The sequence below is a fragment of the Bufo gargarizans genome, chromosome 1, assembly GCF_014858855.1.
Source record: "Bufo gargarizans isolate SCDJY-AF-19 chromosome 1, ASM1485885v1, whole genome shotgun sequence".
NCBI classification, from domain to species: Eukaryota; Metazoa; Chordata; class Amphibia; order Anura; family Bufonidae; genus Bufo; species Bufo gargarizans.
In genome coordinates, this window is record NC_058080.1 from 386,071,535 (window position 1) to 386,099,528 (window position 27,994).

The window sequence follows — 27,994 nt, forward strand, 5'->3', positions numbered from 1 at the left end:
GAATATGTTTCTGTTTTCCTCTTCCTCCCTTGATTGCATTGTCTTCTCCTGATTCTGATATTATGAGCTTACATGTGTTATGTATGTTGACCCATTGTCAAGCAGTTGAAGGTTGCTCCACATGGACACAAGATTAGACACAGGCTTTTCTTTTTTTAAGCAGTGTGTTATATATGTATATGTGGCTGTTTATTTAGGATCATGGCCATTGCTGTTCAGCAAGCTCCATCATCACATACTCTACACGTGATTAGACTTCCATTGGTTTATCCCATCCATGATCATTTCTGTTTCTTCATTCTCATTTTCTTCGTCTTTTCCCCTAAAGCAGTAGACCCCAAATAATTTATACTTTTTACTAGGGAACCCTAGGTTCCTCACCCCAGGCTCTGCTCCTCCACACCTTTGCCGTGGATTTACAATAGGGTAGCGGACACTGCCATCACTAAGCCATCCAGCTTCACATCTGTCCAAAAGCTGCAGTTTCCAGGCTGCATAAAGCTGACCAACTTTGGCTAAACTATCACCATTCTTCTCACAGGCTTTAGCTGCCTCTAGGAAACTCATCTTGTGAAAGGTCTTCAGGTAATAAACTTTACCTAAAATGTAAAAAAAAATATATGTATATCAATGAAGTAAACTGATAACTTTTCATTCATTACTTTTCATTTCCTTAAATTACTGTTACCAAATCTATATGGTCTTGTTGTCCTTATACATAAATATAACATGGCTATCAATACTAAATTATATCCACCATACAGAGACACCATAACCTTATGGAACCACTCAAAAATAGATATTAAACCAACTATGTTCCCCTTTTAAACAATTATCCTCTTTTATTGTAAAAATTACATCTCTTAATTATTGTAGCGGAATACATTCCATATAGCACTATGAACCATACCATCTAAATATACCTAATTATTGCAGCTAATCCATTAAACCTGACATGGGACAAAGTATATTAATCAGAGGAGAACCTACAGTAATATGCCAGCAAGCCCTAAAGTACTTCCTAAGAACAAAGTAAATAAGACAACCCCCTAAAGATGGCCGCTATAGTGACTGGTCAGGATGTGTGGAAAATATGGGCAATAATAAATAATATAATGATTACATACCAAAAGAAAGATGAAGTTGGCATGCTCCCTCTGTTTAGCGTAATGCTTCTTCAGGAGGAGAGCAATAAATATAACATGGATATACTTTGCATTATAGCAGTACAGGTAAAGCCATCTTCGAATTTCACTGGTTTGGAAGATTCTAATAAATCACACACTTAGGCCCTGATTTATCATACCTTCACTCCAGAATTCTGGCATCAATGAGTCCCAAAATAGGGCTTTTGCGACTTTTTTGCACTCGCGCATAATTTATGCAATTCTGAACAGCAATATCATGATGCAAGTAAAAGGATATTGATTGTCATATACTTGAACCAAAAATATCCCCAATTAATTAAATACACTAAGCATAATGTAGGTATGGCTGTAACAAACAATGGAATACAAATTAATTGTTCAATTGTTTTATGTGCATCTTTAGATATACTGAACTTTATAATACACCAGAGATCCCACTATTTTGTACCTTTTTTTTTAACATACATTCAACGTCGAGTGGTGGCTGGAAGCCCATTCATCTCAAAAACAGAGAGACATATCAATCCTTCCTGCCAAAGCCAATTTTTTTTAATTTTTGTTTTAGTTTTTCCTCTCCATTTTCCAAGAGCTACAATTTTATTTTTGTTTTTACATTTACATATAGTCAGTCTTGGAAACCCAAACATACAGTATCAGTTTGCTTATACGATACACTGCAATACTTTAGGGTTGCCGTATATGAGAATTCTTATGCCTTCCTAGAGTCTATAGAGAAGATTTGACAAACTGCACAATTTGGTGGTGTGTGATACAGTGCGCCAGAGATACCTATTAGCGACACAACGAGCCACATCCTTTTCTTATACCACCTTGGAGTTAGTATACTTTTAGAGATAGGACTCAAAATTTAGGACAAGACAAGGTGCAAATTATGGTTAGTGTCAGACAAAATTATCCAAAAAAGGGTATGTCTAGCATGGCACACTTCATAACACTTTCAGGAGCGGCACATTAATACAGTATGTCATGCAAGGGATGTGCACCAACTGGCACAGTGCCCCACTATATTTCATACTCTGTCTCCAAGCACTTCTCTGGGAACCTGTACTTCTACCACGGCAAATAGTAGCATACATCTCATAGCCCATGCAGTAAGTCTACATCAGTGTACTAACTCCACTGACATGTCAGAGTCTTACAGTCAGAGGCAGTTTGGGGTAGAGTCAGTAGAAATGTAAAAGAAGAGAAAGGATGTTCTTAATACAGAATGATAGCAATTTAAAGGCTATCTGACTGTCACCACGATATTGGACTATTATGTGTACTAATGTCTATCTGCACTCCTTCTCATGTGAGTAGTAGTGGGAAGAAGGAGGGCAGATAGACTTTTTTTATATTTCTACTGCCCCCTGTCTCTGTCACCTGTACACCTATGACAATGTACTTCAGCGCAGCTGTTAAAGTTGACAGGAGGGCAGTAGGAAAATAAAAAGTAGCAATCTGGACTCCTTATCTGCCATACTAGTTAAGTATTACTACAGATAATAGTCAAGGATCCTGGTAACAGATTCCCTTTAAGTGACTGATCTGAAATTCTCTGTCCATCTTTTCAGTTTTCTGGAGAAGCTTGAATATGTACTATATGAACTTATTGACCCCAACAATCCAATATTAAGACTATTAAATACAGAGATACACATTTAGGATGTCAATATGTAAAAAAAAAGAAAAATCAGCATGACAACTAAAGGGAATTTCACCAAAAGTGTAAAGTGTGCAATTGTGGACAAAAGTTTAGGTCAAACAGACTTCATACAAGCAGTGTGATAGGAAAACTGCATGCTGAAGGTGTCATTTTTTAACCTTAAGTGTTCAGTTTTGTCCATTGTACAAATAAGAGGGTTGACCCTATAGCAACTAAGAAAATGGGCCTCTAGTAGGCTACCAGGATACTATACCCTTTTCATGACTCATTAGCCTATCCCCCCCAACCCTGTTCTTGCCAACAATGTAGTTCCTCTGGAGAGGAGAAACTATCACATGTTCTCAGAAGCAAATAATTAAAGTCATGGAAATTCTTTGACCTATATAAAGCACTTTGGGGGAGATTTATCAAAACGTATGAAGAAAAACCACATTAGTTGTCTATAGCAACCAATCAGTTTGATCTTTTCTCTCAAGGAAGCTCTGAAAAATGAAAGGTAAAATGTGATTGTTTGCAATGGGCAACTAAGCCAGTTTTCCTTTGTCCCCCTTGGTCTTTAGGCCTTTTGACTTTAGTGATTTGTAATAGTCCTGTGCTTCATAATATTTTTATAGTTTACAACAGGTAATATGGTTGTAAAAGAATACTGTACCATTAAGATTTGATGTAAAACAGAAGGCATCATAACGCTCATCATCCTTATGTCTGTAGCCATAGTTTCTAACTCCAGTAGGAGTGTCTTTTTTTCCACATTCTTCACGAGGTTTGGAGATTGGATACTGCACTGAGCCATCTTGCAACCAGCCTGCATTGCACCAGTCAAGCCCATTAAGCCAGGCCTCATGAAGTTGGTCATACGATGCCAGAATTCCATCCTGCTGCTTACAAGCCTGCCCTGCATCATGAAAGTTCATTTTATATCGCCCCATTCGTGGATAGTAAGGGAAAATCACACCTGAAATGAAGGAAAACAGGACTAGGAAGCCAAAGGGAAAACATATTTGGGACATTGAGCACTAGTTACATGTAATCTTAGAAATATAAATATGTTTTGCTAAGAAATTACCTTCTAAATCCAGTTTTACTGTTCCTGTGTCATCTTCTAACTCATTGGTTACCTCACACTCATACCTTCCATAATCATCTAGAGTAATATTGTGGATGATCAGTGAAGCGTCGCCTGGGTCATATTCTTGAAGAGCCACACGGTTCTTGTAAGATCCAAATCCTCTGCTTTCCTTCCCCAGAGCCACAAACACATCAGTGAAAGTTGAAGGATCACTGATCTTGGACCACTTAATGCGTACTGGTGTAGGATCCTCTCCAGAATGTTCATAGTGGTAGCGACATGGAAGTATAATGGAGCCACCTCGGTGTGTGGTCACTATACCTGGAGCTGTCTGTACAATCACTTCACCAGTCTCACCCTCTGAAAATAGTAATGGTTTGAGAAAAAAAAAAGAAAAGAAAATTTTGTGGGATTCATTGGTCTACTTGTGTGAGAAGTAGGAGTGGAGAGAATTATTTTTTGTTTTTGTTCTCCCTTCATTCTCCACTTGCATGGGTTGTAGGTTTGGAAGGTTATATTGGATTGTCTTTACTGAATTTCTATGTTTGGCATTTGGTAATAATAAAATAAATTAAAAAAATGGATTCACATTTGACAATAAAACTTTATAATGATACAAACATTTTAATATAATTTCCAGTGTCCTTACCGTATTGCAGACTATTGCAGATGAGTACTATCATATGCCTGAACTGACTGTAATGAAGGCTTTTCTGAAGTCCCAAAGGATTAGGGAGCTGCAAGCATAATGTAAGGCCTTATGCACATGACCGTGTTCCAGCCATGCCTGTATCGTGGCCAACAAACAGCGGGTCCACAATATATGTGCACCAGCCATGTGCGCACCGTATCACAAATGTGGACCCATTCACTTAAATGGGTCCGTAATCCAGAAGTTATGGTACAGTGCATGCACTTCTTTTTTGCAGTGCGGACTGTCAAATGCGGATCGTGGACCCCACGCCTTAGCTATAGTGTTTTATTATAGTCTCTTCAAATGTTAATACAGCTAATAGCTCCATGATGAAAAATATTTTCAACAATGAGAAGAAACTGTCTCCTGACTACCAATGTCATCAATGTTTAAGAATTACATTTTTAGCTGAATTCTAGGGATTCAACTGATGTGCTGCTAAACTGAAACCTGAAATATAAAGAAACATCCAGCCAAATACTGGATTTAGCCTATCCTTTAAGGGCTGTCCAGGATTTTTTATATATATATATATATATATATATATATATATATACCCTCCAGCCAGTGGGATCTGTGAAAAGAAACACACCTGCTCCCTGCTTGCTTTGGGCTGTCTGCACTGCACTTCTGATCCTCGTCTGTCAATATCCACACGGACTGGGTCAAGTGTGCTGCTGCAGCCAGAGGCTTGTCGCATGCTGCTTGGGGACACAACACCACTGAGGTCAGCTAATGGCTGCAGCAATGCACATAACATGTCCCCGTCTGTGTGGATGTTGACAGATGAAGGATGAAAGTGCAGTGCAGACAGGCTTGATGCCAAGGAGCCTAAGCTGAGCAGTGGAGAGCCCATAAGTACCTTTCTTTTCACAGGTCCCCCTAGCTGGGGGATTAGATTTAAAAAAAAATTCCCAGAAAACACCTTGACACAAAGAGGGTTCTTGAACCAAGGAAGATTGTTGAGATGTAGGAGTCCTCAACTATGTTAGAATTCGGAAGGGGGTACAGATAGCTGTAGCATTATTGCATTTTCATCTGTAGTAGATTTGTATTATATCTATGACCATTTGTCAGGTTATACAGGGAGACAGTATATATGAGCCATTTACATCAAGTCGTGTTAACTTTAATGGGTTGTCTCACTTCAGCAAAAGGCATTTAAATAAAGTTAATACAAAGCACTTACTAATGTATTGTGACCATCCATATTGCCTCCTTTGCTGGCTTGATTCCTTTTGCCATCACTTTATAAACTGCTTGTTTAAAAGGGTTATGGACGCCGCTGCAGAGCAGATACAGTTACAAGAAAAAGTATGTGAACCCTTTGGAATGATATGGATTTCTGCACAAATTGATCATAAAATGTGATCTGGTCTTCATCTAAGTCACAACAATAGACAACCACAGTCTGCTTCAACTTATAACACACAAATAATTAAATGTTACCATGTTTTTATTGAACACACCATGTAAACATTCACGGTGCAGGTGGAAAAAGTATGTGAACCCCTAGACTAGTGACATCTCCAAGCGCTAAATGGAGTGAGGTGTCAGCCAACTGGAGTCCAACAATGAGATGAGATTGGAGGTGTTGGTTACAGCTGCCCTGCCCTATAAAAACACACACCAGTTCTGGGTTTACTTTTCACAAGAACCATTGTCTGATGTGAATGATGCCTCGCACAAAAGAGCTCTCAGAAGACCTACGATTAAGAATTGTTGACTTGCATAAAGCTTGAAAGGGTTATAAAAGTATCTCCAAAAGCCTTGCTGTTCATCAGTCCACGGTAAGACAAATTGTCTATAAATGGAGAAAGTTCAGCACTGCTGCTACTCTCCCTAGAAGTGTCCGTCCTGTAAAGATGACTTCAAGAGCACAGCGCAGACTGCTCAATGAGGTGAAGAAGAATCCTAGAGTGTCAGCTAAAGACTTACAAAAGTCTCTGGCATATACTAACATCCCTGTTAGCGAATCTACGATACGTAAAACACTAAACAAGAATGGATTTCATGGGAGGATACCACAGAGGAAGCCACTGCTGTACAAAAAAAAACATTGCTGCACGTTTACAGTTTGCACAAGAGCACCTGGATGTTCCACAGCAGTACTGGCAAAATATTCTGTGGACAGATGAAACCAAAGTTGAGTTGTTTGGAAGAAACACACAACACTAATGTCACGGAATGTGTACAGGAAACAAGACAACACAAAATGAATATACGACTCACTGGATCCACAACTAAGGAACAAAAAGGGAGACCCCTGCATAAGACCTGGCTCTCTCCCTTACTGCTCAGCCTATGCGAAAATCCCAATGGTAGATGATCGCATATCCTCGTACCTCGACTGTATATCACCTGAACACCCTACAATAGTGAGGGGACACGACCACCGGCTCCCTACACTAGATACAGAGGGAGTCAGGGTCACCTGGGATCCAGCAAACAGAAAAACACAAATGAATGCACAACACTTATCTTGTAGAAGACTGGGAAGTAGGATCAGCATGCACACACACTCCAGGAAGTAATATAAACCGCACACTGATGCACTATGGGGAGGAATTTAAAGGGATGCAATCAGTCCAACTACATGACAGCTGAGAGAAGCTAACGAGATGAGGAACTGAAAGCAAAACAAAGGAAGCTCAAGGAGGAGGTTCTGAAACTCATCTGTCAGAGCTTCTCAGATGTCTGGTGGTGACAACTATGTGTGGAGAAAAAGAGGCACAGCACATCAACATCAAAGCCTCATTCCCAACTGTGAAGTATGGTGGTGGGGACATCATGGTTTGGGACTGCTTTGCTGCATCAGGGCCTGGACGGATTGCTATCATCGAAGGAAAAATTAATTCCCAAGTTTATCAAGACATTTTGCAGGAGAACTGTTGCAGCTCAACAGAAGATGGGTGTTGCAACAGGATAATGACCCAAAGCATAGAAGTAAATCAACAACAGAATGGCCTAAACAGAAGAAAATACGCCTTCTGGAGTGGCCCAGTCAGAGTCCTGACCTCAACCCAATTGAGATGCTGTAGCATGACCTCAAGAAAGCCATTCACACCAGACATCCCAAGAATATTGCTGAACTGAAACAGTTCTGTAAAGAGGAATGGTCAAGAATTACTCCTGACCGTTGTGCACGTCTGATCTGCAACTACAGGAAACGTTTGGTTGAAGTTATTGCTGCCAAAGGAGGTTCAACCAGTTATTAAATCCAAGGGTTCACATACTTTTTCCACCTGCACTGTGAATGTTTACATGGTGTGTTCAATAAAAACATGGTGACATTTAATTCTTTGTGTTATTAGTTTAAGTAGACTGTGATTGTCTATTGTTGTGACTTAGATGAAGATCAGATCACATTTTATGACCAATTTGTGCAGAAATCCATATCATTCCAAAGGGTTCACATACTTTTTCTTGCAACTGTATGAGGTGGCCGGGATAGGCGCTGCTGCGCATGCATGCCTATGTGCGCTCCCACGGTCCTGGCCACCAGAGAGGCCGGTGCTTCTTCCTACTGTGAGCAAACTATAACCCCTGGAAACGAGCCATGTATAATGCAATGGAAAATAAATCAAGTCAGCAAAGGAGGCAATATAAAAATTACAATACATTTTTAAGTGATTTGTATTAACTTTTTTTCTACATGATGAATGCCATTTGCTGAACTGGGACAACCCCTTTAATCTACTATGTAAAACTTTCAGTATATATAACTATAAATATACATAAAGCAACCAGCAGCATAAAAACCACTGGTTACTGGATCAAGCCCATCTTCCTTTGGCATCAGCAGCTCTGGGCACTAACCACTGTTCCCAAACTAGGGCCAAACCAGGGATGCATCTACAAAACCAGCTGCTCCCTGTGCCGTGCACAGCATGATCTGGCCTACTTCCAACTCTCTATTATCACTATGATCATAGGATGTAAGTGGTTATTGGACTGAAAAATGTCATGGGGAATGGAAACATTTTACTTTGCTTGTACGCATAAATCAAACTTGCATGCATCCAAATAATGTATGGAATCCAAAAGGTATAGGTCTGATATGTATCAATTTTTATTTATTTTTTTAAGTGCAAACTTGGAGAAGTCACTAACCTTGAACATGGACTATTTTTCTCTGGCCCCTGTTAATGTCTGCAGCAAGAGCCAAATGAAGAAGGACAGCCAGGCAGAGTACATTGAAGAGATAGGAGAATGTTAGAAACCCAAGGGCCATCTGGGAGGGACAGAAGGGACACCAAGTATATAAGAGACCAGTAAGTTGGACAGGTATGTGCATACACAGGCAATACTGCAGGTCTACATCGTATACAGTTCAAATAGTTCCAATGTATAAGGACAACAAAAAGTTAATGGTAACTGGCACTGTTTCTTTGATTTACAGCAATAACTCTGACTACAGTTGTTGACCAGGCATTCATTATGTATTTAACGTATAATGATGAGGAAAAGGTACAAGGAGGCTCATCAGTTACATGGTGAGAGTTACAGCATTATAGACTGGAGGTTAAGAGAGGGAGAAGAGAAAACAACCCTGCCTAAAAGTACTGAGAATTATAAATATGGACAGAATATGAAAAAATGAATCATCTAAAATTACCTTTAAGCTCCTGGAAACATTGACCTCAGGAATTTAAGAGTCCCACAGATATTTCAACCTGCTCCTGCATCCAGAATAATATGAACTGCACCAAAACACAGAGACACTTCCCCCCCCCCCCCCCCCCCTCCTTCTTCTTTCTTCTTGCAGAGCCTGAGCTGGGATGGAGGGGGGAGAGATAGGGAGCTCCATGTCCCGTAGCTTAGTACTGCAGTACTGTACCTCTCGCATCCTGCATTGCTCGACTGCAGGGGCAGACTGCACCAAAGTGCCCCTTATGAAGCTCAAGATGGTTCACCACTGATGTGGTATAAACACTATAGAGCATTTGCAGGACTTAATGAAGGAATCCTAAAATGTAGAGATTTACCTAAAGGATAATTCTTTTCTGAAGTTGGAAATCTGATGAATACCCTGAATGTGTATGTTAATATAATGTGTCAGAAACTAAGAAAACTCGATAGGATGCTGTAGTTATTGATGCTAGTCAATGCTGACCCAGTCACCCACCTATTGGAAAAACTTTATAATTTTTTTTTTTTTAGCAAGTATTTATTTGTAGTAATAATAATGCAATACACATCGTAGCAGAGACCCTCAATAAGTCACAAAATGTTACCACGGCCACCGGAAAATGTATTCATGTGACATGACATCAGACATCGCAATGATGTAATCGTTGTACCGGAGATCAAGGGACCGGCAAGAAATGCTGATGTTTGCATTTTCCAGACTTTTCTTTTCCTAATTGTTTAAGTTGACAGGGTTGTTGTGGTCCCCGAACTGCACCATGTACACAGTATGGCCATGTAAATAGGTTGATACAATCATGCAATCTCCATAGGAAAACACTGATAGTACTATTAAATCATACTGAAGAGTTTAGTTATTGCACAGTCATAGGATGCCACTAGATCCTCAAATTTCTAATCTGCTAGATCTACCCCAGTCAACTGTAAATGCTTTTATTGTGAAGTGGCAACATCTAGGAGTAAGGGTACTTTCACATCTTCAGCAGGTATCTGTGGTAGCCTATTCCAGCAGAGGAACACATTACCGAAGTTACCATATCTAGCATAGCTGGACACCCCCACACACCGGATGCCTAATTACTACATAATGAGATCCCAAGAAGATCTGGTGGGCTTCTGGCATAAATGTTGGCATTCTGCTGGAGAAATACCCTGAATGTCACACTATGTGCAGTGAGCCCTTGCGGAGCTGGAGCAGAGGATGGAAGTGGTAGTGGCTCTGACGAGAGTATGTGTCACAGTGGTCTCCTTCAGACCATTGCTTCCAAGGGCCAGAGCAATGAGAGGAGGGCACACCCTTTCTTACCTCGAAGCACTCCCTGTAGTTGGGGCTTCTGCCTGACTGTAGTTTGCTGTGCCCTTGATGTTGGTGGTTGTAGGGGTGCCTGGCAGGAGGTGTAGTAGTGCAATGGCCAGTGCTATGGTATGTTAAGGTAGGAGTTTGGAAGGTAGAAGAATAAATGTCTCTATCCAACAATAATCTGCACATAGTGCAAATCCTTTTCCCAGAGGTGAGGGATGGATGTTGGTAAAGTGGCAAATAATGGCATTCTTGGTATACTATCGTGCTAATGTATTTTTCTCTCTACAATCTCTGGCTGGCAATTATGGCTGTAGTGTCTACTGTGGGATACAGGTTTTAGAGGCACGTCTGGCCAGCACTTTGTTAAGTATAATAGATGTCTTAACTTTAGTCTCTCACAAGCAGCAAAGTCTGGTTAGCTGAAGTTGCAGATTACCTTGCTGACTCCTGTGCTTGACCATGCAGTTTCTAAGTTTTTCTAAGCTCTCTCTTGCTCTCTCTGTAAAAGCAAACAGAGAAATGTTAGTCTCCGTAAGCTAAGGCCTAAGGTGTAGGAGCACAAGCACTAGCTTCCTTCTCCTTCACTCACTAGAGCTCTTCATCCAAGCAGGTCACAGGACCAACCCACTCCTGGCAAGAGGGAAGCAACAGGGTGGTTAACCTTATCCCTTTCAACCACGTCAGGTCATGCTGGGTGTACATTAACAATAAATAAGATTAGACTTTAGATTGAAAAATCAATAGATATTTCATACAACAAATTTACCAAATAGCGAGCATTTTGTAAAGTTCTTGCAAAAAAATGTCTTCAAACCAAGCAGACACTCCTAAAAAGAAAAATAGCAAAAAGTTGCATATTGATAAATTAATTCCTTAACTCAGGCATGCTCAACCTGCGGCCCTCCAGCTGTTGCAAAACTACAACTCCTAGCATACCCGAACAGCATACAGGGGGCATTGTGGGTATTGTAATTTTACAACAGCTGGGGGGCCGCAGGTTGAGCATATCTGCCTTCACCCATTTCCAACCGCCTTACATATACACTCCAGGGCCGTCTTTACCAAGGGGCAAAAGGGGCAGCTGCCCCGGGCCCAGTTGCTCCTGGGGGGCCCAAGGCAGCTGCCTCTTGAGCCCTGCTAGCCACTGCCCCGGGTGTCAGGCTGTCAGCTCTACCAGGAGTCCAGGCATCATGATCGTACTGTGTTAAAGTTGTGATTTAGGACCTTAATGACATCATCACCATGTGACCAGTAACCTAGCAATTACTGGTCACATGGCTATGAGGTCATCACAGGTCCTATCAGGAGTGTTGCAGAAGTTAACTGTGGAGCTTTTTTGTGTGAAGATTACATCAGAAAAAGGTGACAGGGGCTGTTATGTTAATATACTGTAAACTACTGTATAGTGGGGTGCTGTATACTGTGTGAGACTGTATACTGTGTGGTGGGCTGTATACTGTGTGGTGGGCTGTATACTGGGGGGGGACTGTATACTGTGTGGGACTGTATACTGTGTGGGGGCTGTATACTGTGTGGTGGGCTGTATACTGTGTGGGACTGTATACTGTGTGGGACTGTATACTGTGTGGTGGGCTGTATACTGTGTGGTGGGCTGTATACTGTGGTGGGCTGTATACTGTGTGGGGCTGTATACTGTGTGGGACTGTATACTGTGTGGGGGCTTTATACTGTGTGGGAGGTGTATACTGTGTGGGGGGCTGTATACTGTGTGGGACTGTATACTGTGTGGGACTGTATACTGTGTGGTGGGCTGTATACTGTGTGGGGGCTGTATACTGTGTGGGGGCTGTATACTGTGTGGTGGGCTGTATACTGTGGGGGGGCTGTATACTGTGTGGTGGGCTGTATACTGTGTGGTGGTCTGTATACTGTGTGGGGGCCTGTATACTGTGTGGGGGCCTGTATACTGTGGGGGGGGGGCTGTATACTGTGGGGGGGCTGTATACTGTGGGGGGGGCTGTATAGTGTGGGGGCCTGTATACTGTGGGGGGGCCTGTATAGTGGGGGGGCTATACTGCTGTACTGTATACTGTGGGGGTCTGTATAATGTATACTGAGGGTGCGGTATAGTGTGGAGTGCTATACTGCTGTACTGTATAGAGTGGGGGGCTGTATCGTGTATTGTTTGGGGTGCTGTATACTGTGGGCTGCTATACTGCTCTACTATATACTGTGGGGTACTGTATAGTGTGGGGTGCTATACTGCATACTGTGTGGTGCTGTATACTATAGGGTGCTATACTGCATACTGTGGGGGGCTGGGGTGCACTGTAACACTAGGGTGAGCCGAGCCCTGGTCTCCTTCCTGCAGAGTGGTGCCCACTTCCAGCCTGAGCCCAGCTGCCCAGAGCACTGATCCTGAGCCGCTGGGGTCTTCAGTACTGTAAGTATTTACAGTCATTCACTGTACTCTACCAGATGTGTGGATTTTTTGTGTGTGTGTTGTGGTGGAGGGCGTGATTGCCTGCTAAGGTGTGGGAAGGCGGGATCCAGGGGGCCCAAGTAAATTTTTGCCCAGGGTCCAATCAATATTAAAGACGGCCCTGATACACTCACCTAAAGAATTATTAGGAACACCTGTTCTATGTCTCATTAATGCGATTATCTAGTCAACCAATCACATGGCATTTGCTTAAATGCATGTAGGGTTGTGGTCCTGGTCAAGACAATCTCCTGAACTCCAAACTGAATGTCAGAATGGGAAAGAAAGGTGATTTAAGCAATTTTGAGCGTGGCATGGTTGTTGGTGCCAGACGGGCCGGTCTGAGTATTTCACAATCTGCTCAGTTACTGGGATTTTCACGCACAACCATTTCTAGGGTTTACAAAGAATGGTGTGAAAAGGGAAAAACATCCAGTATGCGGCAGTCCTGTGGGCAAAAATGCCTTGTTGATGCTAGAGGTCAGAGGAGAATGGGCCGACTGATTCAAGCTGATAGAAGAGCAACGTTGACTGAAATAACCACTCGTTACAACCGAGGTATGCAGCAAAGCATTTGTGAAGCCCCAACACGCACAACCTTGAGGCGGATGAGCTACAACAGCAAGACCCCCACCGGGTACCACTCATCTCCACTACAAGTAAAAAAAAAGAGGCTACAATTTGCACGAGCTCACCAAAATTGGACTGTTGAAGACTGGAAAAATGGTTTCTTGAACATGACAATGAGTTCACTGTACTAAAATGGCCCCCACAGTCACCAGATCTCAACCCAATAGAGCATCTTTGGGATGTAGTGGAACGGGAGCTTCGTGCCCTGGATGTGCATCCCTCAAATCTCCATCAACTGCAAGATGCTATCCTATCAATATGGGCCAACATTTCTAAAGAATGCTATCAGCACCTTGTTGAATCAATGCCACGTAGAATTTAGGCAGTTCTGAAGGCAAAAGGGGGTCCAACACCGTATTAGTATGGTGTTCCTAATAATTCTTTAGGTGAGTGTACAGGGAGTGCAGAATTATTAGGCAAATGAGTATTTTGACCACATCATCCTCTTTATGCATGTTGTCTTACTCCAAGCTGTATAGGCTCGAAAGCCTACTACCAATTAAGCATATTAGGTGATGTGCATCTCTGTAATGAGAAGGGGTGTGGTCTAATGACATCAACACCCTATATCAGGTGTGCATAATTATTAGGCAACTTCCTTTCCTTTGGCAAAATGGGTCAAAAGAAGGACTTGACAGGCTCAGAAAAGTCAAAAATAGTGAGATATCTTGCAGAGGGATGTAGCACTCTTAAAATTGCAAAGCTTCTGAAGCGTGATCATCGAACAATCAAGCGTTTCATTCAAAATAGTCAACAGGGTCGCAAGAAGCGTGTGGAAAAACCAAGGCGCAAAATAACTGCACATGAACTGAGAAAAGTCAAGCGTGCAGCTGCCAAGATGCCACTTGCCACCAGTTTGGCCATATTTCAGAGCTGCAACATCACTGGAGTGCCCAAAAGCACAAGGTGTGCAATACTCAGAGACATGGCCAAGGTAAGAAAGGCTGAAAGACGACCACCACTGAACAAAACACACAAGCTGAAACGTCAAGACTGGGCCAAGAAATATCTCAAGGTTTTATGGACTGATTAAATGAGAGTGAGTCTTGATGGGCCAGATGGATGGGCCCGTGGCTGGATTGGTAAAGGGCAGAGAGCTCCAGTCCGACTCAGACGCCAGCAAGGTGGAGGTGGAGTACTGGTTTTGGCTGGTATCATCAAAGATGAGCTTGTGGGGCCTTTTCGGGTTGAGGATGGAGTCAAGCTCAACTCCCAGTTCTACTGCCAGTTTCTGGAAGACACCTTCTTCAAGCAGTGGTACAGGAAGAAGTCTGCATCCTTCAAGAAAAACATGATTTTCATGCAGGACAATGCTCCATCACACGCGTCCAAGTACTCCACAGCGTGGCTGGCAAGAAAGGGTATAAAAGAAGAAAATGACATGGCCTCCTTGTTCACCTGATCTGAACCCCATTGAGTACCTGTGGTCCATCATCAAATGTGAGATTTACAAGGAGGGAAAACAGTACACCTCTCTGAACAGTGTCTGGGAGTCTGTGGTTGCTGCTGCACGCAATGTTGATGGTGAACAGATCAAAACACTGACAGAATCCATGGATGGCAGGCTTTTGAGTGTCCTTGCAAAGAAAGGTGGCTATATTGGTCACTGATTTGTTTTTGTTTTGTTTTTGAATGTCAGAAATGTATATTTGTGAATGTTGAGATGTTATATTGGTTTCACTGGTAAAAATAAATAATTGAAATGGGTATATATTTGTTTTTTGTTAAGTTGCCTAATAATTATGCACAGTAATAGTCACCTGCACACACAGATATCCCCCTAAAATAGCTAAAACTAAAAACAAACTAAAAACTACTTTCACTTACTGTGATCCTGCCAAAACATGAATGCCACACTAATGTGTATCTTCAGAGAGTGCAATTATCTGAAGAAAACATAATATTCTACTTTGATTTGGATGAGATACGGCAGAGGAGTAAATAGCCTTATACACGTTGAAAATTAAAGATAGCATTGTCTTAGTAAATATTGCTGAGAATTGGTTGTGCTTCTGAAGAGCAACATGGAATAAATTCAGGAATAATGTGCACAAAATAAATAATTCAGGCATGGCTATGTGGGGTCTTTTACCCTTGTGGTGCATTTTTGGGTCAACCACAATTTTTTTTTAAAGAGGACCTGTCGCCGCTCGTGGCGTGCCTGTTTTTATTACTTCATGCATTCCCAATGTAATAATTCTTGAGCATCTATTCTTATGTCTCTATGTTATGCCATTCCTTTATTATGTCAACTAGAAGTTATGAATAAATTGCTAGTCTGGATTTGGGCCGGATAAGATGTGGGTGCGTCTCGGGAAAATGCGCGATTTTTCAGCGAGAGTGCAAAACATTTTAATGCGTTTTTCACGCACGTGAGAAAAATCTGCATGTTTGGTACCCAAACCCGAACTTCTTCACAGAAGTTCGGGTTTGGGTTAGGTGTTGTTATAAGGGAAAATAATAGCATTCAATACAGAATGCTTATTAAAATAGGGCTGGAGGGGTTAAAAAAAATAAATAAATAATGTAACTCACCTTAACCCACTTGTAGGCGCAGCCCGGCTTCTCTTCTTTCTTCTTCTTTGCTGTGCAGGAGGACAAGGACCTGTGGTGATGGGTCATGTGATGGACCATGTGATGAGTGCAGTGACGTCACCACAGGTCCTTTTCCTCCTGCACAGCAAAGAAGAAGAAAGAAGAGAAGCCGGGCTGCGCGAACAAGTGGATTAAAGTGAGTTAAATTTTTATTTTTATTTTTGTAACCCCTTCAGCTCTATTTTACTAAGCATTCTGTATTAAGAATGCTATTATTTTCCCTTATAACCATGTTATAAGGGAAAATAATAATGATCGGGTCCCCATCCCCATCATCTCCTAGCAACCATGTGCGAAAATCGCACCGCATGCTTGCGATTTTCATGCAGCCTCATTCACTTCTATGGGGCCTGCGTTGCGTGAAAAACGCACAAAATAGAGCATGCTGCGATTTTCATGCAACGCTCAAGTGATGCGTGAAAATCACCGCTCATGTGCACAGCCCCATAGAAATGAATGGGTCCAGATTCAGTGGGGGTGCAATGCGTTCACCTCACGCATTGCACCCATGTGGATATCTCGCCCGTGTGAAAGGGGCCTAAGGGTACAGAGGGTATTAACCAGTTGGGGGGGTGTACCTGCACAGACTCACTCTATCCAATCAGTGCTGCCATTGTCAGTCTGTGCAGGTACACCCCCCCAACTTATTACCACCCCTCTGTCCCCTTACTGCAGACTGCTGGCTATTCATTCATAACTTCTAGTAGAAATAATAAAGGAATGGCACAACGTAGAGCCATAAGAATAGATGTTCCAGAATTGTTAGTACATGGGGAATGCATGAAGCTATTAAAACAGGCATGTCATGTCAGGGGTGGTGGCAGGTCCTCTTTAAATTAAAGCATTCTCTGGGTAGGGCTGTTTTACCCTGGTATTTTTGTCCTATCGTCCATTGCTGTTTTTTTAGGTTTCTTTCTGGCCAAAAAAAAACTATGTGTGGCAGAACCTTAAAGAGTGTTTCCAATTACTGGAATTGATGACATAAAGCAAGAATATGCCATCACTTACTGCTTAGTGGGAGTCTGACTGTCAGGATCCCCACCAATCCACGGAATGAAGAGGTTGCAGGGCTGGTTAAAGGAGTTTTCGAGGGGTTAGAAAATCAATCATCAGATTGGTGGTGGTCTGACTCCCCTAGCACCACTGCTGATTACATGTTTGAAGAGGCTGCGGTGCTCTGGCAGATACACAGCCTATTCCTGGGTCACTGATGTCACATTCAGCGGTCACAAGGCCTAGGTTAATGAAGCTGAGCTGCAATACCAAGCACTGCCACTATACAAAGTATGAGCTCTGCTTGGAAAGCTGTGAGGAGAACACAACACTCGCCAAATGACTGCGGCCTGTTCAAACAGCTGATAGGTGGGAATACTAACAGTCGAATGCCCACTAATCAGATATTAATGACCTAGCCTAAGGATAGGTGTTCAATATTTAACTCCCAGAAAACCCCTTTAAATCATTGTGAGAGATTTGCCCCACACAGTGGTACACCTGCCCACCTGCTGTGCAAGGAATTAAAACAGAACACTACTCACTTGACTGGAGCTCTGTTGCCAATCTCAAACTGCAGGTGGATGGGAGTGCCACTGTATAAGGAAAAAGCCAAAGTAACCTCAGTTCTGGGAATCAGTGGGGATCCCAGAGGTTGCACCCCAGCATAATGTTACAGCAAAACCTTGCACAAGATGGGAATACTTAGCAATTATTAATAAGGTCTGCAAGGTTTATTTATAGAGACTGGAAATGATCTAACTTTTCTCTGTAAATAATATTTAGGCTTCCTTCACACAGAAAATGTATCTATAGGAAAAAACACGAGAAGAAAAATTGTGGTTGAAAGATAACAACTTGGCAAGTTGATCCACACCAGAAAGAAAGGTCATAGTAATTTATTGCATTGCAATGTTAATAGTTATGGAACACATCATGGCAATAAGTCTTAAAACTCTAAACAACCACAAGACATAAATAAGTGCTCAACTTAAAATCATACAATTCATTCTTACATTGACGGTGAAATGCTAGACCTGGATTCAGGCAAGGTGGAGATGTAATGAAAAGCATAACTTATGCATGCATAATATAGCCAAACTTAACAAGAATTAAATTATATGGGTTATTGGGCTTCAAAATGTTGATGGATAGGCCTTCAGTATCAGATCGGTGGAGGTCAGACTCCTGGCACCACCACCAATCAGCTGTTTGAAGATTTATGTACAGTACACTCAATGGTTACCTGTACTCCATGTACATAGTAGCATTGGGAAAGAGTAATTGCAGCTTTTGTCCTATTCAAGTGATCAGAAGAAAGTTGTAATTACCCTGCACCGCTGCTACTAGATGGCGCACACAAGAAAATCACAGAATAAAAATGCACCAAACGGATATGCCACTGACTATACTAGCTAGTCATACAAGCAGATATTAAAAGCTGAGACTTTTGCCAATATATTCCTGTCAGGAACACATCGGAGCTCCTCCCCCAATGAGAAACACGCTACAGTGTTTGGGGTCTGAGCGGTTCCCCCATATTGGCCACTATATTTCTGTGATTTTGTCAGTTTTGTGTAGGATGCCTTTGTGGTGCATGTGGACCGCGCAGGCATCCTCCATTGTACGCATTTTCTGCTGGGGATGGTCGTTTGCTGCGGTCCACATGCAGCTTCCCCAATGAGAAACACACTACAGTGTTTAGGGTCTGAGCAGTTCCCCCATATTTGCCACTATATTTCTGTGATTTTGTTTTCTATGTATTGAATGTGCCTTCACCTGGCATTCAAACACTCTCTTTTGCACCTGGTAACCTCCATCACGCGGTCTGATATGGGTGTGGCTTATAGTCTTGCTTTATTCACATTGCATTAGTTGTCCTGCTATGCGGTTGTGTGGAAGCTTGGCTGTGAGCTGGATTTCATCACCTTCAGACCGTGTTCACACCATAGTTAGCTTAGTGGTAGGACCCCTTGCCATGCTGAGGACCGTGACGTGGTGCATGATGGGCTCCGATGTGTTCCTGACAGGAATATATTGGCAAAAGTCTCAGCTTTTAATATCTGCTTGTATGACTAGCTAGTATAGTCAGTGGCATATCCGTTTGGTGCATTTTTTCCTGTGCCTTATATAATTATATTTTCACCCGCACAATGCTCCGTTTTGTGTAGGATGCCTTTGTGGTGCATGTGTACGCATTTATTGCTAGGGATGGTCGTTTGCTGCGGTCCACATGCGGTGGGACTGCTCCCCCAATGAGAAACACGCTACAGTGTTTGGGGTCTGAGCGGTACCCCCTTATATTTACCACTATATTTCTGTGATTTTGTTCTAGATGGCGCACAAGTAAAGACTAAAGAGTGAGCAGTGCTCACACAAGTTAAGGCACTTCAAACAGCTGATCGGTGGTGATGCCGGGAGTCGGAGCTCCACTTATCTGATATTGATGTCCTATCAAAAGGCTAGTCAATCAATATTGTGAAGTTGGAATACCCTTAAAAAGATTTTCTTGGAGTAGAATATTGGTGACCTATCCTCAGGACAGGTCACCAATATGAAATTGGTAGGGAGTTGAACCCTCACCAATCAATATAGAGGCCTTGGTGCTCTAGTGAGCACTCTAATCTCCTCCTAGGCCACTGATGTTACTTACATTCATCGGTCACCTGCCTATGTGCAGCTTAGACTCATTCAATGGGCTTGGCCTGCACTACCATCACAGCCACTGTAGAATGTACGGCACTGAGTTTGGTGTGCTGTGAGAAGGCTGATTGGTGGCAGTGCCAGGAGTCAGACCCCCATCAATCAGATATTGATGACCTATGGTGATGACAAATTGGTCACATGGCCAGTATCTGTATTTTATGGATCCGCAGTCTTAAGACCTCAAAATGGATATGGTTGTGTGCATGATTCCATAAACTGATCCATGAAGTGTCCCTCTGCCTAATTTATGATGAGAATGCCCAAATGAAATCTATGGCAGCTTAGAGCTGCCATAGATTTCTGTCTTTATTTGTGCCAGAAAACTGGCGCAAATTAAGATAAATGTGTCTGGCCCGCTTTTCAGAAAGTGGCGAGGGTGGCATAAAAATGCCACTGGTGGTGTTTAAAGACACAAATGGGGTCATTTATCAAACTAGTGTAAAGCAGAACTGGCTTAGTTGCCCATAGCAGCCAATCAGTTTCCACCTTTCATTTTTGACAGCTCCTTTGGAAAATGGAAGGTGGAATCTGATTGATTTCTATGGGCAACTTAGCCACTTCTACTTTACACCTGTTTTATAAATGACTCCAAAAAAGTGGAACAGGGAGATGGTAAATCTCCCCCACTCTGTCTATCCACTCTCCAGTTTGTTCGAGAGATGAAGAGTCTGAACAGACGACCCCTCTCTATTAACTCAGATTTGAGTTTGAATCTCAGATTGAATCTTTGGAGCCTGTATATTAATCATTGCAAACAGACTTTAGGCCCTTAATAATATAATATCTACATTAGACGACTTTAGTGAGTTTCTACCTATCATTTCTCTTTGATATAATTAAAGGGATTCTGTCAGTTCCAAAATTGGTTTCAAAGTAAGCATACCGCCATGTAAGGTAAGTGTCCTGAAACATAATCATACCTTTCATGTGAAAAATCAGGTTCTTTTCATTTTTATGCAAATAAGGTTTTCGGTGCACCATGCAGAGGACTGCTCCTTCAGTAATGCCACCCTCCGCCAGTCCCTGAGATTTCAGCGCTGGTAGTGATGACACAGGGGATGCTAGGTGCACCACATGGAGCAGCCCATCCCTTGTGAAAACCTTATTTACATAAAAATTAAAAGAAACATTTCTCAGGATTACAGGCATGGTGATGTTTCAGGGCACCTACCCTCCATAGTGGTATGCTTACTTTGAAACTGATTTTGAAAGTGACAGACTCCCTTTAATAAAGGGGAAGCTTATGGCTGGCTGATTTTAGTAACAGTGTACCAGTTCTTGAAAATACCCCTTTGGGTACAACTGACAGCGAAGGCAAACACCTCTGTTTTGTGTAAAGCATCGGGCAGAAAAAAACTAAAAGATCAATTTTAGCAAATGTTATTAACACAATAAATTCCTGACCACACATACAAATAGTAAGTGACCTGCTGTAGAGACAGCAGAATGTGTTTTAAGATACAGACAAGCTTTGTCTAGGCGGAATCTACATGTTATTTCTAATTGGCAAGACATTTGACGTTTCCATGGAAACCTAAAAACAGCCGTCTCTATTGTTAAGAATATAATTATATTTTATCACCGGTATATTTTGCTTTAATTAAAACAAATTCCTACATTCGGTGAAGGCAAAAAAAAAGTCCACATTCCATCAGAAAACAACAAAGTATGGGCAATATAAGCAAGCGAAGGAAATAAAAATGCTCCGCGTTACTGTGGGATAGTTGTGAAGCAGCGTGTGTGGAATGAGTAGTGTTTACAGGTTTCATTGCTCCAGCAGTATCAGAAGAAGCTGTGATACACCTACCTCCATCATATGGTGTAGCACTGAAGTATCTGGATGATGGGAGCAGTTACCATGACAGTAGAACATGTTTTTGCTACGTTCTCTAGCATTTAAAAAAAGATAGGAGCTATATACATGGATTCTGTTTTTTATAACTCACTTGTAGGTGGAAGAACATCTGTTTTCTCACATTTATGGCACATAAAAAAATAATTTATCATGGTTTGTTAGGTAAGTAAGGAGAAACATTCAACAGCTGATTTGTCATTGACAGATTTCATTGTCTAATCCGTTGAGTATCAAATTATCAGATATGGGACATTAAAGGGGTTGTCCCACAAATAATATTCTGCAGTTTTCAAAACAGCCCCAGCATCTGAATACTCTTGAATTGAATGTAATTAAACATTTATTATAGCCTCTGAGCCTCACTAAAAATGTATCTGTATAGCGCCACCTGCTGTTTGCTCCTTTTCTAATTTCTCTGTCCTGCTCACTGAGATGGAAGCACATGCTCAGTTCCATCCTTCAACTGTCACTAGCTGCAGTAGACAGGATATGCCCTCTGAGAAAGGACATGCCCCCTAAGCTGCCAGATCTAGCAGAACAATTGGAGCAATGAATGGGGAGATCTCTGGATCCGTGTGAGGTACAGGACTGGTTCTAGCTTTGTTAGAAAGATGTCATATGCTAGAACAGGCATGGCCAACCTGCGGCTCTCCAGCTGTTGTAAAACTACAACTTCCACCATGCCCTGATGTAGGCTGATAGCTGTAGACTGTCCGGGCACGATGGGAGTTGTGGTTTTGCAACAGCTGGAGAGCCTTGGGTTGGCCATCCTTGTAGAATATGTATGATTTTAATTTTTTACATTAATCATAGGATAACTAATTTAACATCTGCAAAATGTTAGGTTGATTTCACACAGTCAGAGTTTGATCAGTGATTTCCATCAGTGATTGTGAACCAAAACCAGGATTGGAGCCTCCACAGACATAAGGTACAGGTCCTTCTCAAAAAATTAGCATATTGTGATAAAGTTCATTATTTTCTGTAATGTACTGATAAACATTAGACTTTCATATATTTTAGATTCATTACACACCAACTGAAGTAGTTCAAGCCTTTTATTGTTTTAATATTGATGATTTTGGCATACAGCTCATGAAAACCCAAAATTCCTATCTCAAAAAATTAGCATATCATGAAAAGGTTCTCTAAACGAGCTATTAACCTAATCATCTGAATCAACTAATTAACTCTAAACACCTGCAAAAGATTCCTGAGGCTTTTAAAAACTCCCAGCCTGGTTCATTACTCAAAACCGCAATCATGGGTAAGACTGCCGACCTGACTGCTGTCCAGAAGGCCATCAGTGACACCCTCAAGCAAGAGGGTAAGACACAGAAAGAAATTTCTGAACGAATAGGCTGTTCCCAGAGTGCTGTATCAAGGCACCTCAGTGGGAAGTCTGTGGGAAGGAAAAAGTGTGGCAGAAAACGCTGCACAACGAGAAGAGGTGACCGGACCCTGAGGAAGATTGTGGAGAAGGACCAATTCCAGACCTTGGGGGACCTGCGGAAGCAGTGGACTGAGTCTGGAGTAGAAACATCCAGAGCCACCGTGTACAGGCGTGTGCAGGAAATGGGCTACAGGTGCCGCATTCCCCAGGTCAAGCCACTTTTGAACCAGAAACAGCGGCAGAAGCGCCTGACCTGGGCTACAGAGAAGCAGCACTGGACTGTTGCATGTCATTCGGAAATCAAGGTGCCAGAGTCTGAAGGAAGACTGGGGAGAGGGAAATGCCAAAATGCCTGAAGTCCAGTGTCAAGTACCCACAGTCAGTGATGGTCTGGTGTGCCATGTCAGCTGCTGGTGTTGGTCCACTGTGTTTTATCAAGGGCAGGGTCAATGCAGCTAGCTATCAGGAGATTTTGGAGCACTTCATGCTTCCATCTGCTGAAAAGCTTTATGGAGATGAAGATTTCATTTTTCAGCACGACCTGGCACCTGCTCACAGTGCCAAAACCACTGGTAAATGGTTTACTGACCATGGTATTACTGTGCTCAATTGGCCTGCCAACTCTCCTGACCTGAACCCCATAGAGAATCTGCGGGATATTGGGAAGAGAAAGTTGAGAGACGCAAGACCCAACACTCTGGATGAGCTTAAGGCCGCTATGGAAGCATCCTGGGCCTCCATAACACCTCAGCAGTGCCACAGGCTGATGGCCTCCATGCCACGCCGCATTGAAGCAGTCATTTCTGCAAAAGGATTCCCGACCAAGTATTGAGTGCATAACTGAACATAATTATTTGAAGGTTGACTTTTTTTTGTATTAAAAACACTTTTCTTTTATTGGTCGGATGAAATATGCTAATTTTTTTAGATGTATGCCAAAATCATCAATATTAAAACAATAAAAGGCTTGAACTACTTCAGTTGGTGTGTAATGAATCTAAAATATATGAAAGTCTAATGTTTATCAGTACATTACAGAAAATAATGAACTTTATCACAATATGCTAATTTTTTGAGAAGGACCTGTATATTGGAAAGATCTGCACCTGTTCAGTGTTTAGACCCACACCTGATTTAGGCTCATAGTCATGAAAACCATTGACTGTGTTAAAGTAGCCTAAGAGCAGGACAACAAGACCACCAAGAATCAGACAAATTCCTCACACTAAGGCCTCATGCACACGACCGTATTTTTGTTTACCGTATTTTTCGCTTTATAAGACGCAAAGTGGGGGGAAAATGGCTGTGCGTCTTATAAAGCGGATACTTCGCTGGCCGCTATGCTGCACAGCGCGGCCAGCAAAGTATCAGTGTGGAGGGAGGAGGCGGGGACACTCCACATGCCCCTCCTGCCTGTTCATTCATAAAGTGAGATAAGCAGGCAGGCGGCGCATGAGGAGGGAGCTGCAGCAGGTGGGGCAGGCGGCGCATGACCGAGGGAGCTGCCGGTCTGCGCCGTCTTAATGCTTCACATAAGGTACTACAGTAAGTACAGAACAGTAATTGCAGACCCATTCGGATTGTATGTATTTAACAGCTGCGGGGCCCGGTGTATTAGAGTAGAATCACTGCACCGAGCCCCTCCATGAGTGTGTCCGCCTCCTCCCTCCACACTGATGCATCTGATGGGGGATCTGTAGATGACACTTATGGGGATCTGTGGATGACATAAGTGTCATCCACAGAGCCCCATAAGTGTCATCCACAGATCCCCCATCAGTGTAATCCACAGATCCCCCCATAACAGTGCATCATCCACAGATCCCCGCATAACAGTGCGTCATCCACAGATCCCCCCAAAACAGTGCGTCATCCACAGATCCCCCATAACAGTGCGTCATCCACAGATCTCCCCATAACAGTGCGTCATCCACAGATCCTCTCATAACAGTGCGTCATACACAGATCCCCCATAACACTGCATCATCCACAAATCCCCCCATAAAAGTGCATCATCCACAGATCCCCCCATAACAGTGCGTCATCCACAGATCCTCCCATAACAGTGCATCATCCACAGATCCTCCCATAACAGTGCATCATCCACAGATCCCCCCATAACAGTGCATCATCCACAGATCCTCCCATAACAGTGTGTCATCCACAGATTCCCCATAACAGTGCGTCATCCACAGATCCCTCATAACAGTGCGTCATCCACAGATCCTCCCATAACAGTGCATCATCCACAGATCCCCCCATAACAGTGCATCATCCACAGATCCCCCCATAACAGTGCGTTATCCACAGATCCCTCATAACAGTGCGTCATCCACAGATCCCCCCATAACAGTGCGTCATCCACAGATCCCCCATAACAGTGCGTCATCCACAGATCCTCCCATAACAGTGTGTCATCCACAGATCCCCCATAACAGTGTGTCATCCACAGATCCCCCATAACAGTGCATCATCCACAGATCCTCCCATAACAGTGCATCATCCACAGATCCCCCATAACAGTGCGTCATCCACAGATCCCCCCATAACAGTGCGTCATCCACAGATCCCCCCATAACAGTGCGTCATCCACAGATCCCCCATCAGTGTAATCCACAGATCCCCCACATAACAGTGCGTCATTCACAGATCCCTCATAACAGTGCGTCATCCACAGATCCCCATAACAGTGCATCATCCACAGATCCCCCCATAACAGTGCGTCATCCACAGATCCTCCCATAACAGTGCATCATCCACAGATCCTCCCATAACAGTGCGTCATCCACAGATCCCCCATAACAGTGAGTCATCCACAGATCCCTCATAACAGTGCGTCATCCACAGACCACCATTAGTTCAAAACCTACCAAAAGCACACCTTTTGGTTCAAAATATTTTTTTCTTATTTTTCTCCTCAAAAACCTAGATGTGTTTTATCTTCAGGTGCGTCTTATAAAGCGAAAAATACGGTACATCCAGTCCGCACTTTATGCGGATTGGATGCGGACCCATTCATTTCATTAATTTAAAAAAAAGGGATAGCACAATAATGTGCTGTCTGCATCAGTATGTCCACATGTCTGTCCCGCAAAAAAATACAACATGTCCCATTCTTGTCCCTTTTACAGACAAGAATAGGCATTTTGACAATGGGGACCGTGGAAATTGTGGGTTGGAGCCAGGCGGTATCTGTATTTTATGGATCCGTGGACCACAAAATGCATACGCTGGTGTGCATGTGGCATAACATGAGTAATTGCACAATAAATGTACAAAGGACTGATTGTTAAAAGTCTCATTGACCACCAGGTACCAGATGCTGTATGTAGCAATTGCCATCAACATTGCCATGGGGACCTGAAAATTGCAATGTATCCTTCGCTGTTTTTAACCATTCCATAATTAGCCACTGGTAATACATATAATTTTCTTCTGTTAGATGCTTTGTTTTGTAAAATTCAATTTCATTGTTATTCTTGTATCTAACAAAACCCAACAAGAACAGTATTCTAATTAAATTAGAGGAGTTTCAATAAAAACTGACAATTTCTTTGACTTGTTGGTACGTATTTAAAAAAAAAACATTATCGTCAGAAATTATACTATAACAAGGAGTGATTGTTAGGCTTTTTTCATGTTTCCATGTATTTTTCTCAATAAGCAAACCGTAGACCTTTTTCAGACAACCACATTATGCCTCTGTGTGAGACATGTATCTGCAGAAAAAAGGTTTAGAGAAAATGTTGAATTTGCCTTCCCTTGATTGATCCATCTCTCTTCCATAGCACAGAGCAGAGACTTGTTATGCAAAAGTGAAATGAACAGAAAATACGAATAACACAGACTGCCTAAAATGAGAGGGATGCAAGCAAAATAGCCACTGGAGGGTAACAATACCCCAAAAAAGACAGGCATTGCGAACAAGACAGAAAGTGAAGTAACAGGATAAACAGATCCGGAAAGCAAAAAGGAAAAAATTGCACAAAGAAAAAAACACAAATAACAAAAAGTAATAAAAACACAAAAAAGCTGAAGAATTACTGTATAAGCAGGCAAAAAATGCATTGAATAATAAAAAGTACAGAAGAGGTGTGCGGTATGAGGCAGCGAACGCACGAAAAAAGATCACTTAAATATTAATGCAAGAGAATTGTACAAGAAAGCAGACAAGCTCGGTCTGGAGGAAAGCAGCTGTTCAAATACATAACCGCCTCTGAAACTGTGCTTACCAGTACTGTATACTATGGGGGAACTTATTAAGTCCTGCAGTCCAGAATTCTGGCTTCAAAAAGCCACCAAATTCAGCTTTGTGACTTTTTGGGCTTATCTGCTGAAATCTTTTAAGATATTTTGCATTTTTATACTGCGCCAGAAAAATTCGATGGGAAAGTGGGCCTAGTTAGCCTTGTTAAAGGGATTTTCCAGGAGTGAAATATTGATGACCTGCCCTCAGGATATGTCATGAATATCTGATCAGTGGGGGGCCAACTACCAGCATCCCTTTGAATGCCACGGCCTCTTCCTAAGCCAGTGGCATCACGTTCATCGGTCACATGGCCTGGTTGCGGCTCAGTTCCATTGAAGTCCAAAGGATGGTGCTGTGCTTGGTATGCTGAGAGCGCTACAGCCTCTTCAAACAGCTGATCAGCTGGGGAATGGGAGTCGGACCCCCACTGATCACATGTTGATTACCTATCCTGAGGATATGGTCCACAATATAGAAGACCTGGAAAACCCATTTCATGAATTCTGCTCCAGATTTATCAAAAGTCACTAAAATAGTCTCCATCTTACTCCAGTAAAAGGGTGGCATAGAAAGTGAAGTAACATCTCAAGACAGAAGTGT

At 42.4% G+C, this 27,994-nt stretch overlaps 1 protein-coding gene across 1 annotated transcript; it reads right to left on the bottom strand.

Annotated features, from left to right (window-relative positions):
* Positions 1 to 240: 240 nt before the first annotated feature.
* Positions 241 to 27,937, bottom strand: HAPLN4 (hyaluronan and proteoglycan link protein 4). The gene is made up of 6 exons (XM_044279259.1): positions 27,841 to 27,937; positions 10,967 to 11,029; positions 8,691 to 8,894; positions 3,881 to 4,243; positions 3,467 to 3,769; positions 241 to 599 (listed from the first exon to the last, which is right to left on the bottom strand). The coding sequence occupies exons 1-6, from the start codon at positions 27,935 to 27,937 to the stop codon at positions 241 to 243; spliced, it is 1,389 nt and encodes a 462-aa protein (XP_044135194.1).
* Between the last annotated feature and the right edge of the window lie 57 nt (positions 27,938 to 27,994).